The 22335-nt window shown below is 52.0% G+C and overlaps 1 protein-coding gene across 1 annotated transcript in view; it reads right to left on the bottom strand.

The window, feature by feature from the left end:
- LOC128271178 (TGF-beta receptor type-1) overlaps positions 1 to 17086 on the bottom strand; it is a 42206-nt gene extending 25120 nt beyond the window's left edge. Inside the window, exons 1-3 of the mRNA XM_053008619.1 lie at positions 17047 to 17086; positions 5460 to 5744; positions 4021 to 4138 (exon numbers count right to left, since the gene is read on the bottom strand). Coding sequence (XP_052864579.1) covers positions 4021 to 4138; positions 5460 to 5744; positions 17047 to 17086 — 443 coding nt within the window. The remainder of the gene's footprint in view (positions 1 to 4020; positions 4139 to 5459; positions 5745 to 17046) is intronic.
- Positions 17087 to 22335: the final 5249 nt, after the last annotated feature.

Below are 22335 nucleotides of genomic sequence, written 5' to 3'. Positions count from 1 at the left end.
TCGTTTAGCAGCTGCTTTCGGTTTAATTAGCAGACTATTTACCGAAACCGCCTGCTTCGCCCGGGACCAGTCCTTCGCCCCCGAGGCCTGTAACCTGTAAGGGGTCCCACATCGCGGGGCTCAACCAACGCACACAGGCCCGACCCGGCCCAGCCCGGCCCGGCCCGGCGGATGGCCATCAATTTCCCCATTAAATAGACAGTTTTAATTGCCAACTGTCCGCAGCAGCGGCAAAGTGCTACCGGAGGAGCCGTGGCCGTGGCTTCGAACGAGTTTGACCACGAGCGTAACTCCGGCGGCGGATCGATCTTCGAACTGCTCCACCGGGGATGAAATGAGGGCCCCACTACAGCCTATTAGTAATAGTTACCCAGCTTACTTGCCAATCCCGCCGAGGAGCGACTTCCCTGGCCTGGGTTGGAGCATAGTTAACCTTCCTGTAACCAGCGCTCCCGACTGAAGGCGTTGAAAATGGAAAATTAGCACCCGACACCAACGGGTGCGTATGTGTGTGTGTGTGTGTGCCACCGCAACCGCAAATGCGGAACACGCCGGAGGCGACGGAGGGTTGCAGCAGAAGTCTTCCACAGGTCTTCTTGACTTCAAGCCATTTGCCCACCAACAAGCCAACTGAATCGAGTTTAACGCAATTTGTGAAGCCTTGCGATCGGCCGAAGCCGTCAAGCAGCGTTCCGTGCGTGGTCTTACCAACGGCCGGAGACTCGAGAGGGAGAGACTCGTAAATCAAAAGGTCCCATTAACACACACTCGAGAATGTACTGTAACGAGCGCGGGCCGTCGCCTGACGATGGATGGGATGAATTTTCTTACGGAACGCCAATATGCATCATCTTCCGGGCCTTTCCAATCGATAGCATTCGGTAGACAGACGATCTGATCCGTTTGCTAATCCCGTGCGATTCCGGGTTTGAAGCGTTTTTAATTAAACATTTTTATAAACATCCTTTTGGGGCTTAATATGCCACGTTCCGAACCGATCGAACTTCGGCAATTCTGGTCCAAGTGGCGGATAGAAACAATCGTGCCCGAAACACCAAAATGTAGCCCGCCGCGCCGCGTTACAACGCATGTCGTTACAATTCGATTTCAATTTGGCGTCCCATCGCGAGACGCCATAAAATTACGCCAACGACGCGGAACGTTTGGCGCTCGCGACGAAGCAATTTCCCATTTTTCCCGAGAATTTTCACCCGAATCTCGCGAGACATCATGCTCGGCGGGGCCAATAAAAGTAGAAAACCCCCCCCTCGACAAACCGGTTCAACGGTTTGTTTCGCGTTTTTTTTTTTGCCTTCTTCCCACAGGGGAGCCATCGGTTCCCGCGAGGCGCTTGATTATTGCGCATCGAACAGCAACAAAACCGCGATATGAGTGCGATTTTAATGTGGCCACACACAGCACACATATGCGGCGCGCGCGATGATTTCGATTCGATTTTTGTTTTTGTCCGTTTATTGGCACCGCCCGTCACGCTCGAGAGTGTGTGCGATCGGGAAAAACACATGGAGTCCCGGGGGCGAATCGAAGAAGTGGCTCCCGAATGGGCTGGAAAATTGTCGGATGTCGTCCCGTCCCGTCGAGGTCGTGTCGCGTCTCGGTCACGTTGCAGACTGGAATTTTGTCGCTGGCCATGATTCGCGTAAGGGTTAATTTGATGTTTCTAGCGTAGAAATTAGGTAGAAGGAAGGCGACAGAGAGTAAGGAGGGATAGGGCGGAGAGACGACAGAAAGACAGAACGTCGGACGGAGCGGAACGAGCTGCAATCGCAGCCATAACTTGGCAATTTCATTGCCCTTTTATGGTTCGTAAAATAAATATTTGCGAAATGAACTGGAAAGACGGCGTTCGCCGTTACGATTCCTTATTTTCTGCTTGCGATGCGATAGGCAAAAAAAACCAAACGGAATAGAAAGGATTTTAGAGAAAGACAGAGAGAGAGGAGGTCGTGAAAAAACGCCAAAATGATAGGGGAAAATGATGTTTTTTGCGCGTCGTCAGGAAATCAAATCAGGATCGGAAGGGACATTTGGCGCTGTACTGTACACCTTTACCCTAGCCGAGAACTACGGAGCTGCTATTGAAAACCAAACAGATAAATAAATATAGAAAATGAAATCCAAACTCACAATAATATTGGTGCAATGTTTCTGTAGCAGTGTGGTCAGGTAATCGAAACGAAGCCGAAAGTTAGAATCAACCGAATGCAATGAACCACTAGAAAACGAACGATTTTGGCCTAACTGTCCAACTGTCCTCCTAAAGTCTAGCTCTCCTCCCAGGCGTGACCAGGAGAAACCGGTGAAAAATCTGCCGCCGATCGTCAACCTTAATTTCTCGCCCGAGAAACAGGAACAAATTAAAGCTCAAGCACATCAAAAAGCTCGTGTGGTGCTGCTTCCAGAGCGTTACACGTAATAATCATCGGCCCCGCCGCCGTGGCGTGCAGAGGGACATTTATGCCCTCGCCCTCGTACGTAAGAGGCGGTGTGTGTCCAGTGCGCGCGCCCGTTTGTCGATTGCCAAAAGGACGAAGAGCAGAAAGAAAAAACAATAAAACGTCACATTCAACACCTAGAAAATGGCCGTTGGAAGGACGACGATTGTAATGCTGGCGCGTTAAAGCAACGGGCGACCAACGGCCGGATCCTTCCGCCCGCCGGTTGTCTGGGGGCGGGCGGTGCAAATAATAGCGAGCCACAGGGACATGAATTTTGGGCGAAATTATTATTGGATTTAATTAAAACGCTGCTCGAGCACGCGTCCACCGGAAATTTCGGTCTCGCCGTCTTAGAAGACGATCCTAGGCGTGACCGGCACCCAGAATACTAATAATGAAAACACACGACACGGCCAGCGAAAGAAAGAGAGAGCGCGATGGTGACGACAGATTTTTTCCGGTTTTTTTGTAGTCGCTTTCTTCCCTCCGTTTTGGTCCACCGGCAGAGGATCCGCGCGATGGTGCTTTTTTATTGGTCGGTCCGCGGGTTGCGCTCAAACCACGGTTTGTCGCAGCATAACTTTGCTTCAGAAAGTAATACCGGAAGACCCGGACGTGGCCCGCCTTTTTGCCACCGTGTGCGGGAAAAGAGGTACGGAAAAAAGGACACACCGTGACGATCTTGTGTCTCAGTCCGCCGTTCCGGTCCGACCGGTGGCACCGGGGATCCGCAACAATTGGCCGACGCGTACCACGCACCGAACGGGATGGAAAAGGATTCAACGGTCGCCTGGCCTGCACGTGATTCGTGATTCCGTGCTGCCGCTTCCGTTCCGGTTTTACCGGACGCCAAACCCTCGACCGTAGAAAGGACGACATAAAAGGCGAGCATTTACAAGCATTACAACAGATTTTGGTAGCATTTTTCCTTTCTTGTCGGGTGAGAGTATTTCTCGCTGTCAGGTTTGGGAAAATGATAACACGAAACGAAGGTTCAGTTCGGGGTCTCCCACGAGGTAGAAGAAATGTGCGTTAGGCTGAGTTTCTTATTTGACAGTAGGCCCACCACCCAGCGTGGTGGTCGGCCTTACACTATTCCGGGAAACATATTCTCCGGAACCGACCGGGACGGGTTGGCTATGACGTGTGTAGTTGATGAGAGTTTATTCCGCCCCACCCGAAGACCCGATGACCGTTTGAGAGAATTACTTGGGTGGATTGACGACGGGTTAGCTTTGCCCCGCGGGACACGGTGCGGGACCGGGGACGGACGTGATGATGATGAGGTGATGAGGTGGTGAGAGGCAATGGGAGCGACACAACACACGTACACACACAGGATGGACATTGCGAAAATGATGCGAGGGCCGATCATTGGGCCGATCACGGGACAGGACACCCGGAAATGGAAAATGGCTTCTCGAGGGTGATATGGAAATGGGGATGGAAAAGAGGAGAGAAAAAACAGAAACAAACGCACACAGGTGGCCGGCGCGGAGACGAGGGGCAGAGAGCCTCCGCCCCGCGTCCGCTGGTCCATTGGATGCAGATAAGACCCTACCTGTAGGAGTACTTGAGATCACCGTCCGCTTCGCGCGACAGCGACGTGAAGCACACGCCGTCCGTTTCGCAGACGTAGTTCTCGTCCTTGCAGATGTCACAGTGACACTTCAGCAGCTCTGCAAACAGACAGAAGAGAGAATCGGAATTAATATGCAGGTTGCAAGAAGCATCAGAAATTGCCGGTGAGGTGCCGCCGCCTGGTGTGTGTCCTTGCTAAAAATCCTGCCAACGACAGTGACCCAGGGGGCCACCCGATAGATGGGTCACAATTTATGGTTTTTAATTTACCAAGAATCCGCTTGGGTCGGTGTGTTCGATGGAAAAGCGCGCCCCATTCGACCGTTTGATCGCTTCGTTTACTCTGCCCGGGGCGCAACTTATGGCCCACTTTTGGACGACCCACCCAGCCGGCCACGTCGATGCCGAACCACCGAACTTTCAATTAACGCGTTAATCGGGTTAAAATTGTCAGCCGCGTCAGGCGAGCGGCGCTCTTTATTAATGTACCCTTGAGCCCTCATTACTGTGGGCAGTTCGGAGAGCTCGGCATGCTCGGAGAACGCGCGGCGTTGGATGGGCAATTAACATTCCCTTCTCTTGATCGGCAGCGGGCTCCAATCGTGGCCCCCACGACGGTCCCTTCTCTCCGGTGCCGGCGAAACATATTTTCCGTTTTTCCCACCCAACGGAGCGTCTCCGAGCCTCAGGTCTCAGGGTGACCACCCTGAGGCAGAGACAGAGTTAGATACCACCCCGGGCAATGCGCTCTCATCGCGGGTTTGGCCATTTTTTAAAAAGCTCATTAAGAATCGTAAAGCATATTTTGAAAATTAATTAATAACGATTTTTCCCACCGCCCACCGTCCACCCGTGCACCGGTTCCTGCCGGTGTCACATCCCATAAACTTTGCTTACACTAGAGCCGCCCACACTGGAGCCGCCTCGATGCTCGGGACAACTTTTGTCCCATCCAAGGTTCCCGATAGACGGCGTTCGCTCTCTCTCGTTCTCGCTGGCGGCGCACATCCTTAGTGAAGATCCTTGAGGAGCTCACCCGGCAGTGCCGGAACGCGCGGACGCGCCAGTCGTTGCCCTTTTGACAGGCTGCTGTCCCCAAGCAACGACAGCTCCCGTCGCTTCGGCTCCGGCTAGACGGAAGTGTAAGCATATTTGCACATGGCCGCCCACCACCACCCGAACTCAGTGTCGGGGCGACACCCGAGACACATTCTTCTGTCTATCCACCCGCGACCGCCCTGTCGCACCTTTCCTTTTTCCGTTAATCACCCCCATTCAAGGGGAGAAATTACATTGGTCGCATCCGGAAAAGGGGGGCTTAACACCTCCCGCGCCACCGGAGGGTCATATCAACGCGAGCTGCAAATTTTCTACCCACCCAAAAACTGGCCGCCCAGGGTTACGATTTTGACTTACTGCTGGTTTTATTTTTATCCGCCGCCGTCAGTGTCATCGTTTGTGGTGAGGCCGCCTGCAGTGAGGCCGGCGCCAGGGCACCACCGCCACCGCCACCGCCACCACCACCGTTCGGGTTCGGCGCCAGTGCGCTCGCCGCGGGGCCAAAGTTCTCGCTGGAGCCGGAATACTTCCCGTTCGGTGGGCTTCGCTGCTCGTCCTGTTGATCTGTCCGGGGCTGGTGTGCCGCCGCTCCCGACGATGTTTCGTTGTCGTCCGATGCCGCCGTGTGCCGGTAAATTGTTGACGCTGCGCCGTGATGTATGCAATGGAAAGGAAACGTAAAGAAGTGGATTATTAACCAATTGAACCGAAGCAATGTTGTGTTGTTGTAATAACAAAGCACCGAAAGGTGGAAACTTTTCGCAACCCCCGAGCGGGGGGAACTACGTTTTCCTGAACGACTCCACACAATGTATGCTCCCTACATAACTCTACCAGCGCGTGACGGTTTGCGTGAATCGGGCCAATTCCAATGCGATGGCAATCATCAGGAAAAAGAAGGAAAAAACCGAAAACATAAACCAACATTCGTGAGCCGACGCGGCTCGGGCGTTATCGGCAGCCCGGCGGCGGGGCCGACCCCGGTTCCCCTAATCAACACGAGGCATCCGATGGGCAAAGGAAAATTTAGCAAGCGTCCATCATCGAACTCGACCTCAAAAAGTGGACGACCCCCGCCCGGACCGGCTTTTTATTCAAATTTTATTTCCCACCAGAATTTTCCACACGGACCTCGCGGCCGGCGGCCCGGGGTGACACTTTTTCCACTGGGTTTTTGGCGTGTTCATGTTTACTTTGTTTCACTTTTCAGTTCGGGCCGATCCGATGGCTAGTGTATTTCCGTCTGTTTTCCGGCGGGGGTTTGGTGGATTAGGACGGTTCCCACCATGCCGAGCCGAGAGTGGCACACCTTCCCAAGCGCGGGACTGCGGCTCGATTTCAATGTCAACAGAAGGTTAGAAAGACGCACGATAAAACCATCAATGTCACCCCGGTTTCGGTTGCGCCATGTCCGCATTGGATTAGTATGGAGCGGCGAGACGCTCGGCTACCCCACGGTTCATTACTATGGCGAAAGGGACATCGAGGGAAAACGGATCGAGGGGGCCGCGTGGTCCCATCGATGATGGGTTTTTGAGTCACACCAGAGTACCGACGCCGCCGTCCCCGCGGGCTGGCGGGCTTTATCATCCGTCAAGGCAGCAATTAACTTGATGCGGGTGAATAATCTCCGTCTGCCACTTCGCAGCAAGTGATGGACGCGCTGGAAAATTGAAACCATTTACTCTCGTTCTCTCTGGCTGGCTGGCTGGCTGGCTGGGTGCACTGGGAAAATCCGCCAAAGACGCCATGTGTTCGCCAAAAATCGCGGGGGATCGTAGGAGGAGCTGATGGAATCCGCCGTGTCCCTGAGACCGCTGGAGGAGCAACGATGCACAATCCTCGCCGGGCGCAAAAGTGATTCATCTTCAACCGCCCGTTCCCTTCGGAATCGCAGCGGAAAAAGAATGCCACAAATCAGCTCAGCTTGGCAGAACTGAACCTTTTCAAAACACACGGACAACATAATACGACCAAACGCAAGGATCGATACCTTGCGCCGGGGCAACAAAGTATAACGCTGGAGGCCAAAACACTGACCAGTTCGCCGAAGACAGCCGTTCCGACGTGAGGCCGGCCGCTGTAGCATTTAAATAAAAATCACATCAACAAATTAATGGTCGAAGGAAGTTGGCACACCGCATCATGTCGTCGCATGGGCCATTTTTCAAATTCTCACGCCCAGTGCGGACACGAACCACACGTTGCAACCGTTCGCCGGTGTGCATTCGTCCCCATGACAGCAAACGAGAATGATAATGAGCCTCGAAATTCGTGGCGTATCGGCCGGCCGACCGGCCGGGCCATCAATTACCGTCCGGCAGAGCATGAAGCCCTGTTGTGGCCTCTTCTCTTTCGTGTGACACGAATTGGATGACTTACGTACATTGTAGCCGCACCGTAATGGGGTATTGTAGTAAGAAAAAGCGAAACATGGCGGAAATGGTCGGCCCATTGATTGTGCAGTCCGAAGAGAAGGCACGTCCCGAGGCACGTATTATTTGCACACAAACCACCATCACATTTATGACCGGCACTGTGCGGCGCCGTGCCACGCCGCTCATTTGTTTACCCGCCGGTTGTGGCCTCTCTCTAATGCGGTGGAATGTCACCTGAAGTGCCCAATGTATCATTTCGGATAGGAGGCCCCCCCTTATTCCGTGTGGGCTGCTGCCGCCTCCTGTTAGCCGAGCAAAGCGCAAACAGCAGATAAGCGACGCAAATGGAGAGAAGCTACTCTCCCTTACACAGGCTGTTTAATAAGTTCGTTTGGTCGATAAGAAGGACACATTTTCTTGGTTTGAAACACATTTTGCTATTAAGTATGGCCTTCCTAAACATCAATACACTTGTTCCGAGGAGACTCCAATTTTTCAAAAAACAAAAGCTAACTAAATTTCATTCGCATCCCACAAAACTGATGCTAACATCTTTTTAGGCAATTTCTGGACACGAACTCATTTCGGAATCGAAGAACCAGGCTCAGACCACTCCTTAGCCACTTATTTTGATTCAGGATCATGCTGATAGACCCAAGTCTCATCCACAGTGATGATTCAATGCACAAAATCCACTTTATCCTATCAAAAAAGCTCTAAATGTTGCCGAGAAACTTGCATTCGAATGCGTTTTTAGCGAATGCGCACCCATTTTGCAAACAGCTTTTAGGAACACAAAACTTCAGTCAAAATATTGGTTATACTGCTCAATGAGTTGGCTAGGTCTTGTACTTAATTTCTATCAGTGATTGGACGATTTAACCCCCTAATTAAAGGTGAAGAGTTCTTATACACGTTCAACATTCTTTTAGAATTTTCCTTTGCTTTAAAACCTTCCAAAAATAAAAATTAAATCATTGCACGATACTTGATTTTTTTCATTGTAAAAAATACAAAAAAATGCATTGGTCGATTGAAATGAAATTTCACATACGTTCATTTGAAGAGTGTAGTAATATAACAAAAAAAATCAGACTCGTAGCAGCGCTCTCTGTTATCGACCATGCGAACTTATTGAACACCCTAGTACATAGGCGCCCACGGGCACGCGCACACCCGCTGCACTAATGCTAAAATACAACCAACCGAGCCCGGAGAAGCTGACCAACGGAGGAGCTGGCCCACCGCCACCGAGGGGCTTAGATGAGAGAAACGGGTTTGTTTGCCGTAATTGCGAGTCAAACTTGTTCCGCGGTGATAAGCGGCACGAGATAAGATAATCTGTAGCTGGTGGTGTCCCCCCGTGCACCGCGTGTGGTTCTGCATCATACGAGAGGTGTTTGCGAAGAACAGGTCACGTAACAGCAGCAGCAGTGGCGGCGTTGCACGGACAGGAGCTGCACGACACGACCCACCCCGCCACTGACCGAGAAGTATCAGTTCATCAATAACCCAACCAACCGGACCTGTTTTGTTCCTTTCTGCTGCACACATGGCACATCAATCAGCTCGGGGGGCTCAGGGGGAGAGACCGGCTGTCTGCGTATCGCGGCGACAATCAGGAATAGTGCCTGTCGCAGTGCCGCACACAAACACACCACAGACATAATTCGAGACAAAGAGCGATTAATTGCTGTGAAAGTGTTTGATTGATTGCAAACAATGAAAGGCGCTCTCCGAATCGGGCATCTTTGGTCCGGTAATTTCATCCGCCGTCCCAAGATTCGAACAGAGACCCTTTACCGCTCATTCGGTACGTCTGTAGACCGAAGAGTCAAGATGCTATTCACTCGTCCACAGCAAATGCATTTGGCGGGGGTTTGTAGTAATTGTTGCGCTCTTCACAATCACAGCCACGGACCAGAGCGGCACAAAACAGCAACATAATTCCACACAATCTCGCCCGGCTGACCGCCCCACTAATGAGCCGTGGTTTCGCGCTGCGTTCTCGTTGCGCTCGTCGCGCTCCAACGAAACATGATAAGCCCACCCGGCGGCTGGGTTTCACCGAGGCACGCGTGCCACGCCACGGAAAAGGATTAAGGCCGGACCGAGAGAAACGGTCTTAAAATTGAAACGCAACCGCGTCCCATTGTGGCGACCGTGACACCCGGTCCGGTCCCGTCCCGTGACAGAAAACAAACAGCCGGCAAACAGCGAGACGCGGAGATTAGTACCACGACAGTCCCCCGGTGGTCGTGGTCCGGTTGGTGACACGCTGATAAGGAGTGGCGCTCGCGCAATTTATGTTCTTCTTGGGGGTGCGATGCGCTTCGCTACGATTTCTTCACAGCTGAAGAAGCACAGCTCCCGCGCTGCCAATGGCGATTAGCGGGACGAGACGAGAGACCCGCGCGCGATTAGCGGTGCCCCCAATTTGCCCTCCGGGGGGGGTCTTTTGGCGGTGTACTCCACATTAAAACCAGGATTGGGAATGTCCAGCTGCAGGCACTCCGCCCGATAAGAGAGCGACCGACGGAGGCGCCAGCTGCCGGCATCAACGACCCCGCAGGAATGAGGAAGTGTGTTGATTAATCTGCTCCTTTTTATAGGAGGCCACCAACGAGATAGCCCTAACCTATGGCACGGAGGAATAAATAATTCTTTTCGTGAGCGAAAGAGAGAGACGCGCAGTGCAGGAAGCGAAATCACTGCCCATGGAGAACTGATGTAACCTGTCTGGGGGCGATTCATCTTCGGAACCTATGAAGCTGTTGCCTCTCGAATGACCTCACCCGGAGAGCCCGCGAATGACGTGCACGTTCCATCCCCATCCGGGGAGACTCTGTGTTTGGGCAATGTTTTCTCATCTCAGGTACGAATTTATCGCTTCAATTGTGAGAGCGTACCTCAGAGCCCGGTCGGTTGCGCACGACTCCGTGATGGATCGGACAAACACACAGCATCACACAGCGTCTTGGTCTTGAAACTGGTCTACTAATTGTAAGAAAAAACCATCGACGGGGCCGCGGCCGCCGCCGCAAACACCTCAGGCGGACGGATCAATATTGACCAATTCGAAGGTTCGCGTGGTGGTGACCGTGAAGTAGCGCACCGCACTCAGCGCGGTCGATCGATGGATGGATGGGAATGACCATCAATCATCGGAGGAGCCCGCTGCCACTTGAACGACGCCAAGTACCCCCTCAAAGGGGCCCCAAAAGGCCTAGCAGCAGCAGCACCTGAAAATGTTGTTTGGAGACTGTTGTTTTGTTTGTGACCGAGGACACAACGCGATAGCCCACTTCCTAGAGTTGAGTGTGTGTGTGATTTGCATATGCACAAAAAATGTCGAAATGTCAGTCAGGAGTTAAAGAAGGCACACGATAGGGCATCTGCCATACGTCCCGATGAAGGACTCTTGTGGTAAACGACGGACCAACCGTTGTCTGTAAAATGCCAACAATTTCCCGTTTGCCACCCAAAAAAAAACAGGTTTCTTTCCTGGGCAATCGTCTACTGGCCACTAACCAGACACACCCCATGTTAAATGACCTGTCATCAAGGGTTGATCGCTGTGATGTACGCCACAACATTATGCCGCTTAGAAGGGCACTGTAGCGCCAGAGCGCCAGAGCGCCAGAGCGAGGGCTTCTTAACCCATCGCAATCAAACCGTCCAAACCGGGACCAACGATGGGACGACGACGTTGGTTAGTATCCAGCACTCTGGCGCTCTAGATGAAACAGCAATCCGACACAACGCCCCACCACACCAAAGGCGACTGTCCTCAGCCTGATGGTTCGCATCTGGCCACACGGCGGCGGCTTGCGACCGTTTCCCAGTAAATCCGACTTCCTCCTTCTGGGAAAAGTCCATTTCGGACAAATCGGACGCATATCGCTAAGTGCCCTTTCTCTGGCGAGGGCCCTTGCCGGCGCGCACAGCGATATTATGATTATGTTAATGGTTACGGTTGTATGATAATCACACCACGCCTTCGCCTGGCTCCATCGACTTCCGTTTGACCGGTCGCTTTCGCTAATAGCAAGGTTCTGCTTCAAAACACCGGCACCAAATACCGGGTTACTTTTACATTTTCGGTTTTCTGTTTCCACCACTGATCCTGCTGCTCGGTTTAATATTTTTCATCTTGTGGCCAGTGGACCCACACACACACACCCAGCGACAGCATAATTTGTCCACACGCAAGACGCGTCAAACGAGTAACGATAGCAATAAGAGTGCACTAACCAACCGCAGACCGGAAAAGGACATCATAACGATCGGTAACGCGCGCACGGTGTCCGGATCCGCGGAACGAGAGCGTGGCCCGGCGCGAAGACAATAAAAATCTGCTGCTTAATCTTTATATCGCTGTTGTTCCAAGCGGCCAACATTTGCTTCCGGCCAGGGAAAGGAGCGCAAGCACGAAACGAAAAAAGACCACGGAACGTAACACAAGGATGCGGCGGCGGGATCGTGTTGCCGCGTTCGGATCGTGGCTGGCCGCCGCATATTCCGCACGTCCGCGTCGAGAGACGATATAAACTTTTCGAAATGTGTTTGCCGGAACGTTTGGATCTCGCCTTTCTCTCTCTCTCCGCTGCCGAGGCATGATTTACATCGTAAAGCGACCGACGAGAACGTGGCCATCGCTTCACGGGGCCACTTTTGCAGTCGCACCAGCCGACAAAAAGGCAAGCGCATCGACGGGCCGGGCCGACGAGCAGCATAAAGAAATCATCACCGCCCGGAATGCCGTTGGAAATCGCTGGAAATTATGGAAAAGTTCATCATAACGAGATTCTGGCAATCTTTTTCCGTACCGACCCCCGGCCGCTTCCCGCTACAAAGGAGACCTCCAAACCGGTCAGAGTGCTCCGGGTCCGGGTCGGGTGTCCCAGCCGAAAGCTCCGAAATTTTTGTTTTTCCCATTTCGGGTGATGCGGATTTCCATCCATTTGAATTTTTATGCTCCTGACGCCGCTCTGCCGCTGATTTCATCAATCGAATCGGCCCATTTTTCTCTCTGCCCGGCGCTTCACGTTCTGGCTCTGTGATTCCGAGGAGCCCAAGGGCGCCCGCCAACAGCGAATAGAGATGTTCACTTAGCAACATCGTAAAATGCTAAATATGTAAAAGTTCAACGGAACATCATCAACGCAGGAACGCCGACCCGTCTGTTTGTGATTTTTAAAGCGCCACATTCTGTGAAATGTAGAAAACTTTTGATTCTACACTTTTTGGCTTCACCTCCCCGAAAACCGTTAGGAGCGGCTGAATTATCGGAACTTTACATATTTGATGATATTGAGCAAAACCAAACACGGATCCCTCACTGATGCGCGGCAGAATTTAGAAATATTTCTCCTTCAAAGCTCACATCACGCGGGGCCGGTGGTGGCCACAACTTTGAGTCACGACTGTTTATAGCCATTGTTCCGGCGCGCCAATTTCGGTCGGCGGCGACGAAGACGAGCACGACGATGTGAAAATTAATAATTTAAAACACTTCCATAGCATTCAAAGCACTGCCCATCGTTTGACTGGCCGGTGCACAGTCACGTACTAATGCGAAATTATGTTTTCCGCACCACGAGAACCGGGCAAAAACTGGCTGCACATTTATTCATTTTCCCGCCCGTTTGTTTTATGGCCGATTGTCCGCCCTGTTCCCACTATCACCGCGCGCGCTCTCTCTCTCTCCCTCTCTGTGGCTCCGAGGTGCACCGAGAATCATGAAGGAACCATAATTTAAGCCTTGCCACGGGCGCAAAATAAAATTTCCGGAACCGAGAAGAATAATTTCCCGTTCGGCCACCGTCCACCGGGCCGGCGGCATCTCAGCAAAGGAAGCAGCCGCAGCAGCATGTCCGTGACCGGAGTTGATCCCGGAACGTGCGAATCAAACAAATACGTAAATACCGAGGAATGCTCCGGCAGAAAAAAAAATCACAATTCCTCCACAATGCAATCGGCCACCAGAAAGCCCACGCGACACAGTAGAGTTCCGGATCCGGTCAAAGTTTTCCCGCCCGAAGGTGGCGAAGGAAAGCCGGAAAGGAATCGCGCGCGACATGGTCCGCGAGTTTAAACGCGCGAGTGGTACGTGCTTTTCGTTTATATTGTTGCTACGGGTTGCCGCTGCTTGGGTGCCGGATCTTCCCACCGATCGAACCTTTCCTTCCCCCGCCCCGACCGAGGTCAAAAGGCGAATGCAAAATTGCATACAAAGGTGGAAGCGCCCCGGGGGACGCATCTTCGATTTTCCGCCCATCCCCGGGGGGGAGAATGTGCGCTTCGATGACCTATGACTTCCCGACGTCCGGGCAAATGGTCTCCAGCATAGCCAGCGTTCCCAGCAGGGAGCCCTGGCTCACGGGCAGTCCTTGGAGGGTCTGCTTTTCTGCCTCTTTTCTGCTACCCCTTTTCCGTTGACTGGACCACAGTCCGTTCGTCGGTCCTGGCCCTTGTGTTCACTTCCGTTCAGGGCGGCATGGGTCAGAAGGTTTGCGGCGCATCAAGAAGAGTGTCGTTCGTTCGTGCAATTTATTTTTAATAATGACTTTTATCGTAAACCACGTGGGGATCTTATTTTTAATTTGGTCTTTCGTACGACGCCATCACGATTGAGCCCTGCTTTGGCCCTCATGCGATTTTTATTTAACCGACTATTTCCATAGATAGCAAAAATAGTTTTGGGACCGAACCAGATCTGTACAAATGCCAAATTTTGGACTTCAATTTTATTGGTAATGCTCCAAAGAACAGAAAATGGCTGAACGAACGCGGATTAAATAAACGGAAAAACAAAAGGAGGATCGCTACCATTTGGAATAAGTGAAGGTTGTTTCCGATCGGCTCGGTAACGATTTAGATCAATTGCCAGTAGCGATCTTCATTCATCGTTTTATTGACGGTTTTAGTAGCTTGTGGTACACCATACCTTCCTGGTCACACCATACTGAAAGCATCGCCTTTCGGGTGACGCGGTTTGGCTTTGCAATGGAGGAACTGGCAACATTTCGCCAGGTGAATGCAATATTTTTTGACGAACTTCTGGATCTCTCACATGACTCCAAACCGGTGATTGGAACACAATCAGTGTTTCTATACCTTGTTGTTGTGTTTGGGTTGGGTCTGCATCCAGCACCTCCTGCCATTCGTCGCCTTCAAGCCTTTTCACAGCACCAAGATGATGCTCATTTTCCAACAGGTCGAAATGGACGAAATTGAAAAGGAATGCACAGAACCCTGTTAACAACATCTTAAACAAAAACCGGACAATATCAACATGCACATTTGGCGTAAGTTGATATAATCCGAAAAATGTCCCTTTCAGCAATACAAATTAAATCACGAACCGGCGGGATTATGGAAATTTTAGCATCAATTTAATTAAACACAAACGCAACAAGCTCAAGTCTTTCCAAGATTTAGCGACCACCACGGAATATTGCGTATACGGTTGAGTTAATGTGTCACTTGCTAAAAGCAAACACACAAAAGTATACAACCTACCCCGTAGCCTAACCTGTTCCGTGTGCCGGGGTTACAATAGCTCCGAGGTGGCAAATAGCAAAAACTTTCCAGCCACTTAAGTCCCTAAATCGCGGCGAAATGATGTGGCGTGTGGTGGTGCCCCCTCTGGCCCCGCCAACAACACGACGCTTACCCTGGTTTCCCACGTGTGTGCGTGTGAACGGTGGGTTGGTGGCCACCGAAACTCCAACCAACGCGGCGGCGACGGAGGCGAGAAAAGTTGGTACAAATAATTTGCAAATAAAATACAACAATAAATCCGCCCGTGTCTTGTTTGTTTTGTGTGCGTCATGCCTCACGTCACGCAGCGGACAGACAGGTCCTTTCTCGGGGCTACCCCGGGTGTGCCGTTGCCCGGGAAGCAAATCTTCAGCTAACTAATCTCATAAACCTCATCTGCCTCAACCCCGGGCTGTCGCTCGACGGTGACGTGAAAAGCATTCGGAAAAGCATCAAACCGGGCGTTCCGGGCACCTAGGGAGGAAAAGGGCGAGCACATAGCGCGGACCGGCGAGAGTTCATATAGTTTCGTATGATTGTCTAGAAGTCACCAGAAGTCTGCGGCTCAATCGGGTGGAACTTCCTGCTTTATTCACACCAGATCGTCCGAATAGTGTGTGTTGCTTTTCGGCAGACCACTCAAGTGGTTGTGGCCGCAGGGAACCAGAGAAGGATTTTTTTTTCGTAATTGATTGTTTAATAACCTCGGCACTCGAGGCACTCACAAGAATTGCGGATATTGGTGGAGTAAACTAATTTGACCACACCGAAACAACCGAAAGCAGGAACGCAATACGCGTAATTAACGGAGCACGCTAACCTGGCCAACTCGTCACCACCGGTCGGTCACCAAGTTCACATCCGCTCGGGCACGGGCTCAAACTTCGGTGGTCAATGCTCCTCGCCGGCGGAACAAGTTCCAGAAGTTTGTTCCACCAGGAGAGGGTCCGGGCGGCGTAAACGGCGCAATCGCGCTACATAATCTTCGGTTGCCGTGGCTCAGGAAATCAGCACGGAAGCCGGCGGCGGCGGCGACCCAGGCGGTCCGGAGGTTTTGTCTTGTTTGTCGCGCGCGCGGTGATTTAGTCGTTAGGTTGATTGATATTATTAGTTTGTTGCAGTGGCTGGCGTCTTTCGCCGCAACAGTCTCGCCCGGATGATTTTGTCACCATTCCGTTCCATTCCGTTGGTTGTTTCAAGCGGACAGGATTGTCTGAAAGTTTCATCAGTCGCCGCAGAACAATTTAAGTTCGGGTTGCGTGGACTAACTACCGCCACTGACTCCAGGTTCCAGTTATTTATGTTCGGCAACGCAAGCCCGGTCGAATCCGGAACATAAACTATTCAAGAAAGTCAACCCACTCAAGATCTGCCGTGCCGTCTTCAAATGGCCCGGGATTATAACTTTTAGAATCATTAATCTTTTACGCCCTATTGGCGTGCACCGTTTGAACTCGTACGGGGTCGGAACACAAAAATCAACAAATCAAATCAGATCAACGACACTTCCCGCCGGAGTGAGGCGTCAGAGAGCGAGTGATGTGGCTTCATCTCACACTTTCGTGGTCGCACATCCCTTTCTCACTCGCCTCTCACGGTGCCGCAGTGCAGATTTAGAGACACAACACAAATCGAACCATCAACAACCGTTCGCCATCAACATGCAAAGTTGCCGCTCCTTTTGCGGCTTGCGAAAAATAGGGGCTTTGGAAAAAGAGTGGAAACCGCAAGCGAGAAAACCAATAGTTGCGCTTTGTTTACAATCGAACGGCGGGCGAGCGAACGAAAGAGAGAGAGAGTGAGGATTCACCACCATTAGGAATTGTTGCACTTTGTCGGCGCCCGCGGCCACTCGCTGTCATCGCGTCATGTAAACATACTTGAACTTGGTGTGTTGCCGGTTGCATGCTCACGCGACGAGGACGGCTGACGGCAATCCGCGCGCGACCAGAAACGTCGATGGCGAGAGTCTGGCACACCAATACTAGGGCGGGCTTATGCTCGTCGCACGCGGCGGCACCTACCTATGCCGCACTGGTGGCTCACGATCGATGGCCGAGGCATGGTGGCAATGACCAAGGACAAAGAAAACGAAGCAAAGGTTAGCAAAGTGCAACCGATTTTTTTTCCTCCTTTCTTATTTGGGAACGCGGCGCGGAAGAACCCGCCAAAGTGCATCCCTTCAACAGGGCGGGCTCAGCTCTGGTGGGTAAGCAAATCGATGCCGGATAAAGGAAGGTTGGTGCTGGTTGAACGCACAGCGCCAGGTGTTGAAGGAAGGAAGGAAGCCAGTGACCCTATTAGCGGAGGGATGCCAACAGGAACCATCGTCCTCTCCTGCTGAGGATGGTTGATGAACGGTTGATTGAATTTGGATGCAGTCGTCACTTTCCGTTAGTTAAACTACACGCTAGGAAGAGGAATATGACGTATTTTCAATGCCACAAAATGATCACTTTAGGGATGAAGCTGTTCAAGAGCTAGAGTCTGGCTACAGACTGTTGGTGTCCGTGAGTTTGTTATCCAAGTCCGCTAATCCCATGAATCTAATTAGAAAGGTTTCTGAAAGTCCGATACCACAATTGAACGAAAGAGGAAAGGAGATCATAGATCATTTCGCTTCCATCTTACGCACAACAAAGTTCGCAGTGTCCAGACCCCCGCTACACGTTCCTTTTCAGGTAACCCAAGGGGCGTGGACCCTTACACAAATACTAAAAACAAATACTTATTACTATGGACATTACGATGGTCATTTACAAGACATTTACGAAACATTTAAACATTTATGGATGATATTTACAATTCACAAAACAAAACATTTATTGCGTCGAGCGGCGCTGGGCACTCGAATGCCACGTGCTCAGCGGTCTCCGGCACACCTGGGCAGGCGTTGCAGTCAGGCGAGTCGATCAGCTGCATACTGTAGGAGCGGAAGAATCCGTGAACGGTCAGGACCTGCGTCAAACGGAAGTCCACCCTTCCATGCGGCCGACAACACCACCTATGTACATCCGGGATGAACCGATGCATCCAGCGGATGTTGCTCCTGGCGTTTCTCATCGTTGCTCGTCGATCCCACAAGTCCAACCAGACTACGGGATGGCTTCAAGACACTGATGTGTGTGTGCACGCACGAGGCAACATAGCAACAAATTGCAACCCGATTTGCAACGCGCCCACTCTCGCCAAACTGCAGAGCCCGAATCTGTGTTCCCTCTCTCTTAATGGCCGTTATAATAAAGTACGCACCCGTAAAAGGTCAAATTGGTTACAAGGCTTCGGTGAAGGTTTGCCTTTTTCCCCACGAAAACTGAATCTTACACGAGATGGAAACGGCAACCAAAACAGCGGACAAGAAATCTGATCGTGGCGCTCCTCTCCGCCGAATGAACTTCGCCGAACGGCAAAAGTTACATCAAAGTGGACGAACGAGCGGACGCGGAACGGGCACGGCTTGAATGAAAAATGGTTCCCAAAAAGCTGGAAAAGCTTGCTTTTCTCCTTAGCCCTTCGACACGGCGAGGCACACGTCGTCCCGGGAGAGCTTCACGCCGGGCGGAGGTTCATGAATAATCCGGGCCCATTTTGTAGTGCTGGCGACACAAGTTCCTGCCAGCTTCCACACCACTTTTGGGGGCTCCACGAACAGCATAGAAGCGTGTAAGGGCAAAAGCTCGCCCTTCCGAACCTACGGAATCAGCGGAACGAAAGGAAGCGTTGGCACACACACAAAAACTGCAAAACGATGGTATGTGCGGAGCAAAAACAAAGCGACCTAACAAGAAGGATATCTGCCCGAATATCCGGGGCGACACGCTAAACGGATGAACGGCAGATCTAACACGGGGACGGAGCAAAACGGCGCGCGCTGTGATACTTCCGGTTGGCCACCCGCAACCCAACACCTCGCCCTCTCTCCCGATTTCTTATTTTCATTTCATCCACCCCGCGGGTCGCTCTCTCTCTGGAGAATTCCGGATGGTTCATGTTGCGGCACCACATTGTCACTCTGTCTCACGGGTACCGCCGGGGCCGGGACGACCGCTGGGACGACACCCGAGTCCGGCAACGACTTACCCGCCCTCGGGACGGGATGGGATTACGATGCCGCGCGATAAGCCGCGGGGCGGCCCAGGGAAATCACAGTGCCGCACTCTAAATATTTTATTTTATTTATCTTTCAACACCGTCTCTCAACCGGGCCCCGGCCAGGGCAAACCCTGCCGCAGGCGCCATCAAGTGGCCGATTGATCCTTGAACGGTTCCCCGCAGCAGCAGGTTCGATGGTCCTTTTAGTTCGGTTCTGCAACGCAAATTTCCCCACAAACTTTTGCCTCCCAACTTCTGGGGCGGCTGCGGACGACGACGTGGACCATTCGGAACCAGCTGACTTCTATTATGCTGATTCCCTTTTCGATCGCCGGCCGTCGTCAGGGGACGCCACACACCAACGGCGCGGTTCTCTGTCCGTTCGCGGGTGTGGAACAATTTGCTGTTTGGCAGTTTTATTTTTTTGGCCCTTAAGCTTAATACCTTGTTTCGATTTCCGAGCGATATCCACACACACACCATCCGGTGTTCCGTCCCTTCGAGTCCCGCGTGCGGCGTTGATTGTACTTGTCATAGCCCCCTGGTCTTATCGGTTTCTTTTCCCTTCGATTCCTATAACAATTTGAATAAATTTTCCCCGGCGACAGGAGGGTTTTGAAATGGGACGACGGACGGCAGCATCATCACTCAATTGATTAGACGGTCAAGACCCCAACAAGAGGGCCCCGAAATTCAGCGAAAATAAATCGCCACGCGTTCGATGTGAGGGTGTGAGCGCCACTTCCTTAAAAATGACCCAACATATTACCGAAAAACAACCCCAAGGGGTGTCATTTAGGGGTGTGCACAAGTCCGTGGCCTTTGGGAATTAATTTTTGGCAACCTAAACACCATCCATCACGACACAATTTTGCAACCACACGCGCCCCGGTCCCCTTGGGCGGGCCATATTTTCCCGGGTGAAATACGATACCCAGGATGGCCCGGTGGGCACTCATAAAAAGGATAATGAACTTAGTTCCCGGCACACGGTGCCGCCACAGGTCCTAAACGGAAGGAGTCCTCCCTGGCTGGGCTGCTCCGAAGAATAATTAATTTTCCATTTTCCAACGACTGCGCGTCAGCGGGACAGTCAGCGGGAGCGCTTTGCTGCCACGATGGCAACGAGTTTGATGCTCTAAGCCCGCGAGCCCGCGCGTCACATCTAATCGTCCCCAAAGGTGTGCTGCCTGCAACTCCTCCGACGGCCAGACACGGACCACGGACGGTCCACGGAGGAGAGTTCCGCGGACTTCCCGTTCATTACTCTTTATGATAAATCGAACAAAGACACGGATGCAGCGAAGCTGAAGCGGCACGAACGCACCCCACGCGATCGAAGCATACGCCCTGCGGTCCTGCGGAAGCTTCACGGACCGGAGAGAAACAGAAAGAGTGAAACACCACAGTGAAACGAGCCACCGCGCGCCTTCGCGTACCGAGTACCGGGCGTCTCCATCGAGACCCGGGTGGACGCGTTTTCCCGGCGAAAATCTAATGCTCACCAGACACGCCAGATTTTGAATGAGCTTTGAAGCTGCCGGCGGTGGTCTTTGGGGCGCTCTAGAGCGACGCCTGGAGGTCGCGTCAAGGGGCTGCCGTTCATCTTTCGATGCTGTTGTTGCGTGTCGGCGTACAGAGGGATGCGTACTTGGCAGCGGCAGCGGCAGCGGCACCGAAGAAAAACCGAGTGATCTCCTTCCTGTCCAGACACCACCACGGAACGAACGGCTCTCGGGTCGCTTCCCCCCGAGTGTATTTATGCGAGCAATTATTTCTTCATCATTCATCATCTGTGGCTCGCCCGCCGGAAGGGATGTGCGTAGGATTCCCCTTTCGAGCGCCGGAATAATTAAGACCCAGACGGGATGATCCCAACCCGGCCCCACGGCGAAGTGGGATATCGATTTGACTCCTTGGCAAATCCTGCCAGTCACCCAGATTAGCATTTTATAGGACTTTTGTACGAAGAGTGTAAATAATAAGCACGAATCGAACGATGTTACACCGCGAAAAGGACCAAGATCCGAACACCAAACCCGGCTTTTGGGGGATCTTTAAAAAGTGCACGGCGAACCCATTTCTCTGCCCAGCATTTAACAAACCCTTCTTCCCGACGACGAAGGATCGCCGTTTGGAGCACGCAACACGATGGGGTTCACGTCCGGATCCACAACATTACGCAACGCTGCCGCCGCCGCCCAGGAAATGATTTTCCTAACAAACCCACCCCAAAGGAATGTGAAAGGACCAAACGCACCGAGAGAACGCCCTCGGAGAGCAATCCGTGAGACGCCGCCACCCGAAGTCTGCTTGATGCCCCGTCCGGAATCACGAGACGTCCGGACGCGGCGACGGGGAACCGTCAAGCCGGGCCAGACGGTGGTTGTACATGTCGTCCTAAAGGTTTTGGGGGGGCTCTGCTGCCGGAGCATAATCGACGTCATCGGTTTCGGCGACTTCGGGTTCCCGAATGGGCGACGAAGAGAGAAAAGAGAGAGAGAGACTAGAGAAAGAAGCGGAAGAAAAACTACACACAGTAAAAAGGGAAATGACCTTTTACAAACGTCATCCGTCATGCTGTCGGGGAACTTTTTTTCGGTTCGGCCACAGGCTGCGTATGGCGTGGCTCTGTGTGTGTGTGTCTTTGGTGGTAGTCGCCGCCGATACACGCACCAATACACGCGCATTCAGAAGATGCGGGCCAGCGCATGAAGAGCATCTGCAACACGCACCGCGAGCAAGGACGACGGGGTGCAAAGCAGTCAAGCTGTCAAGTACAGGGTGATCCAGCAAGTGTTCTCTTTTTCAGTTGGTTATAAAACAGAAACGGCTTAATATTTTTCGATCCTTGAACTTTTATTTGAAAAGTTGATTCTTAACATTTATGTATAAAATACTATTTTGGTTGCAGAAAATTGGGAAATATGGAAAATGTATTTCCAAAGTTGTAGGTCGTCGACAAATGAGTTCATCAAAAGCACATTTCATGAAAGCTCATTTCCACCTCGGTGGCTATGTCAATAAGCAGTATTGTGCTTCAAAAAACCCCTAATATCGTGCAAGAGAAGCCAATGCATCCACAAGTAGTGACTGTTTGGTGCGGATTTTGGCTGATTGGTTTTTCGGTGAAATTGAAGCAAAGAACTTGGACGGCATTTGGTTTCAACAGGACGGCACTACGTGACGTACAGCGTCAGCCACAATCGATATTTATGTTA

The sequence above is a fragment of the Anopheles cruzii genome, chromosome 3, assembly GCF_943734635.1.
Source record: "Anopheles cruzii chromosome 3, idAnoCruzAS_RS32_06, whole genome shotgun sequence".
Lineage (NCBI taxonomy): Eukaryota > Metazoa > Arthropoda > Insecta > Diptera > Culicidae > Anopheles > Anopheles cruzii.
The sequence above is the reverse complement of the archived record's forward strand: the minus strand, read 5'-3'. Positions and strand labels throughout refer to the sequence as shown.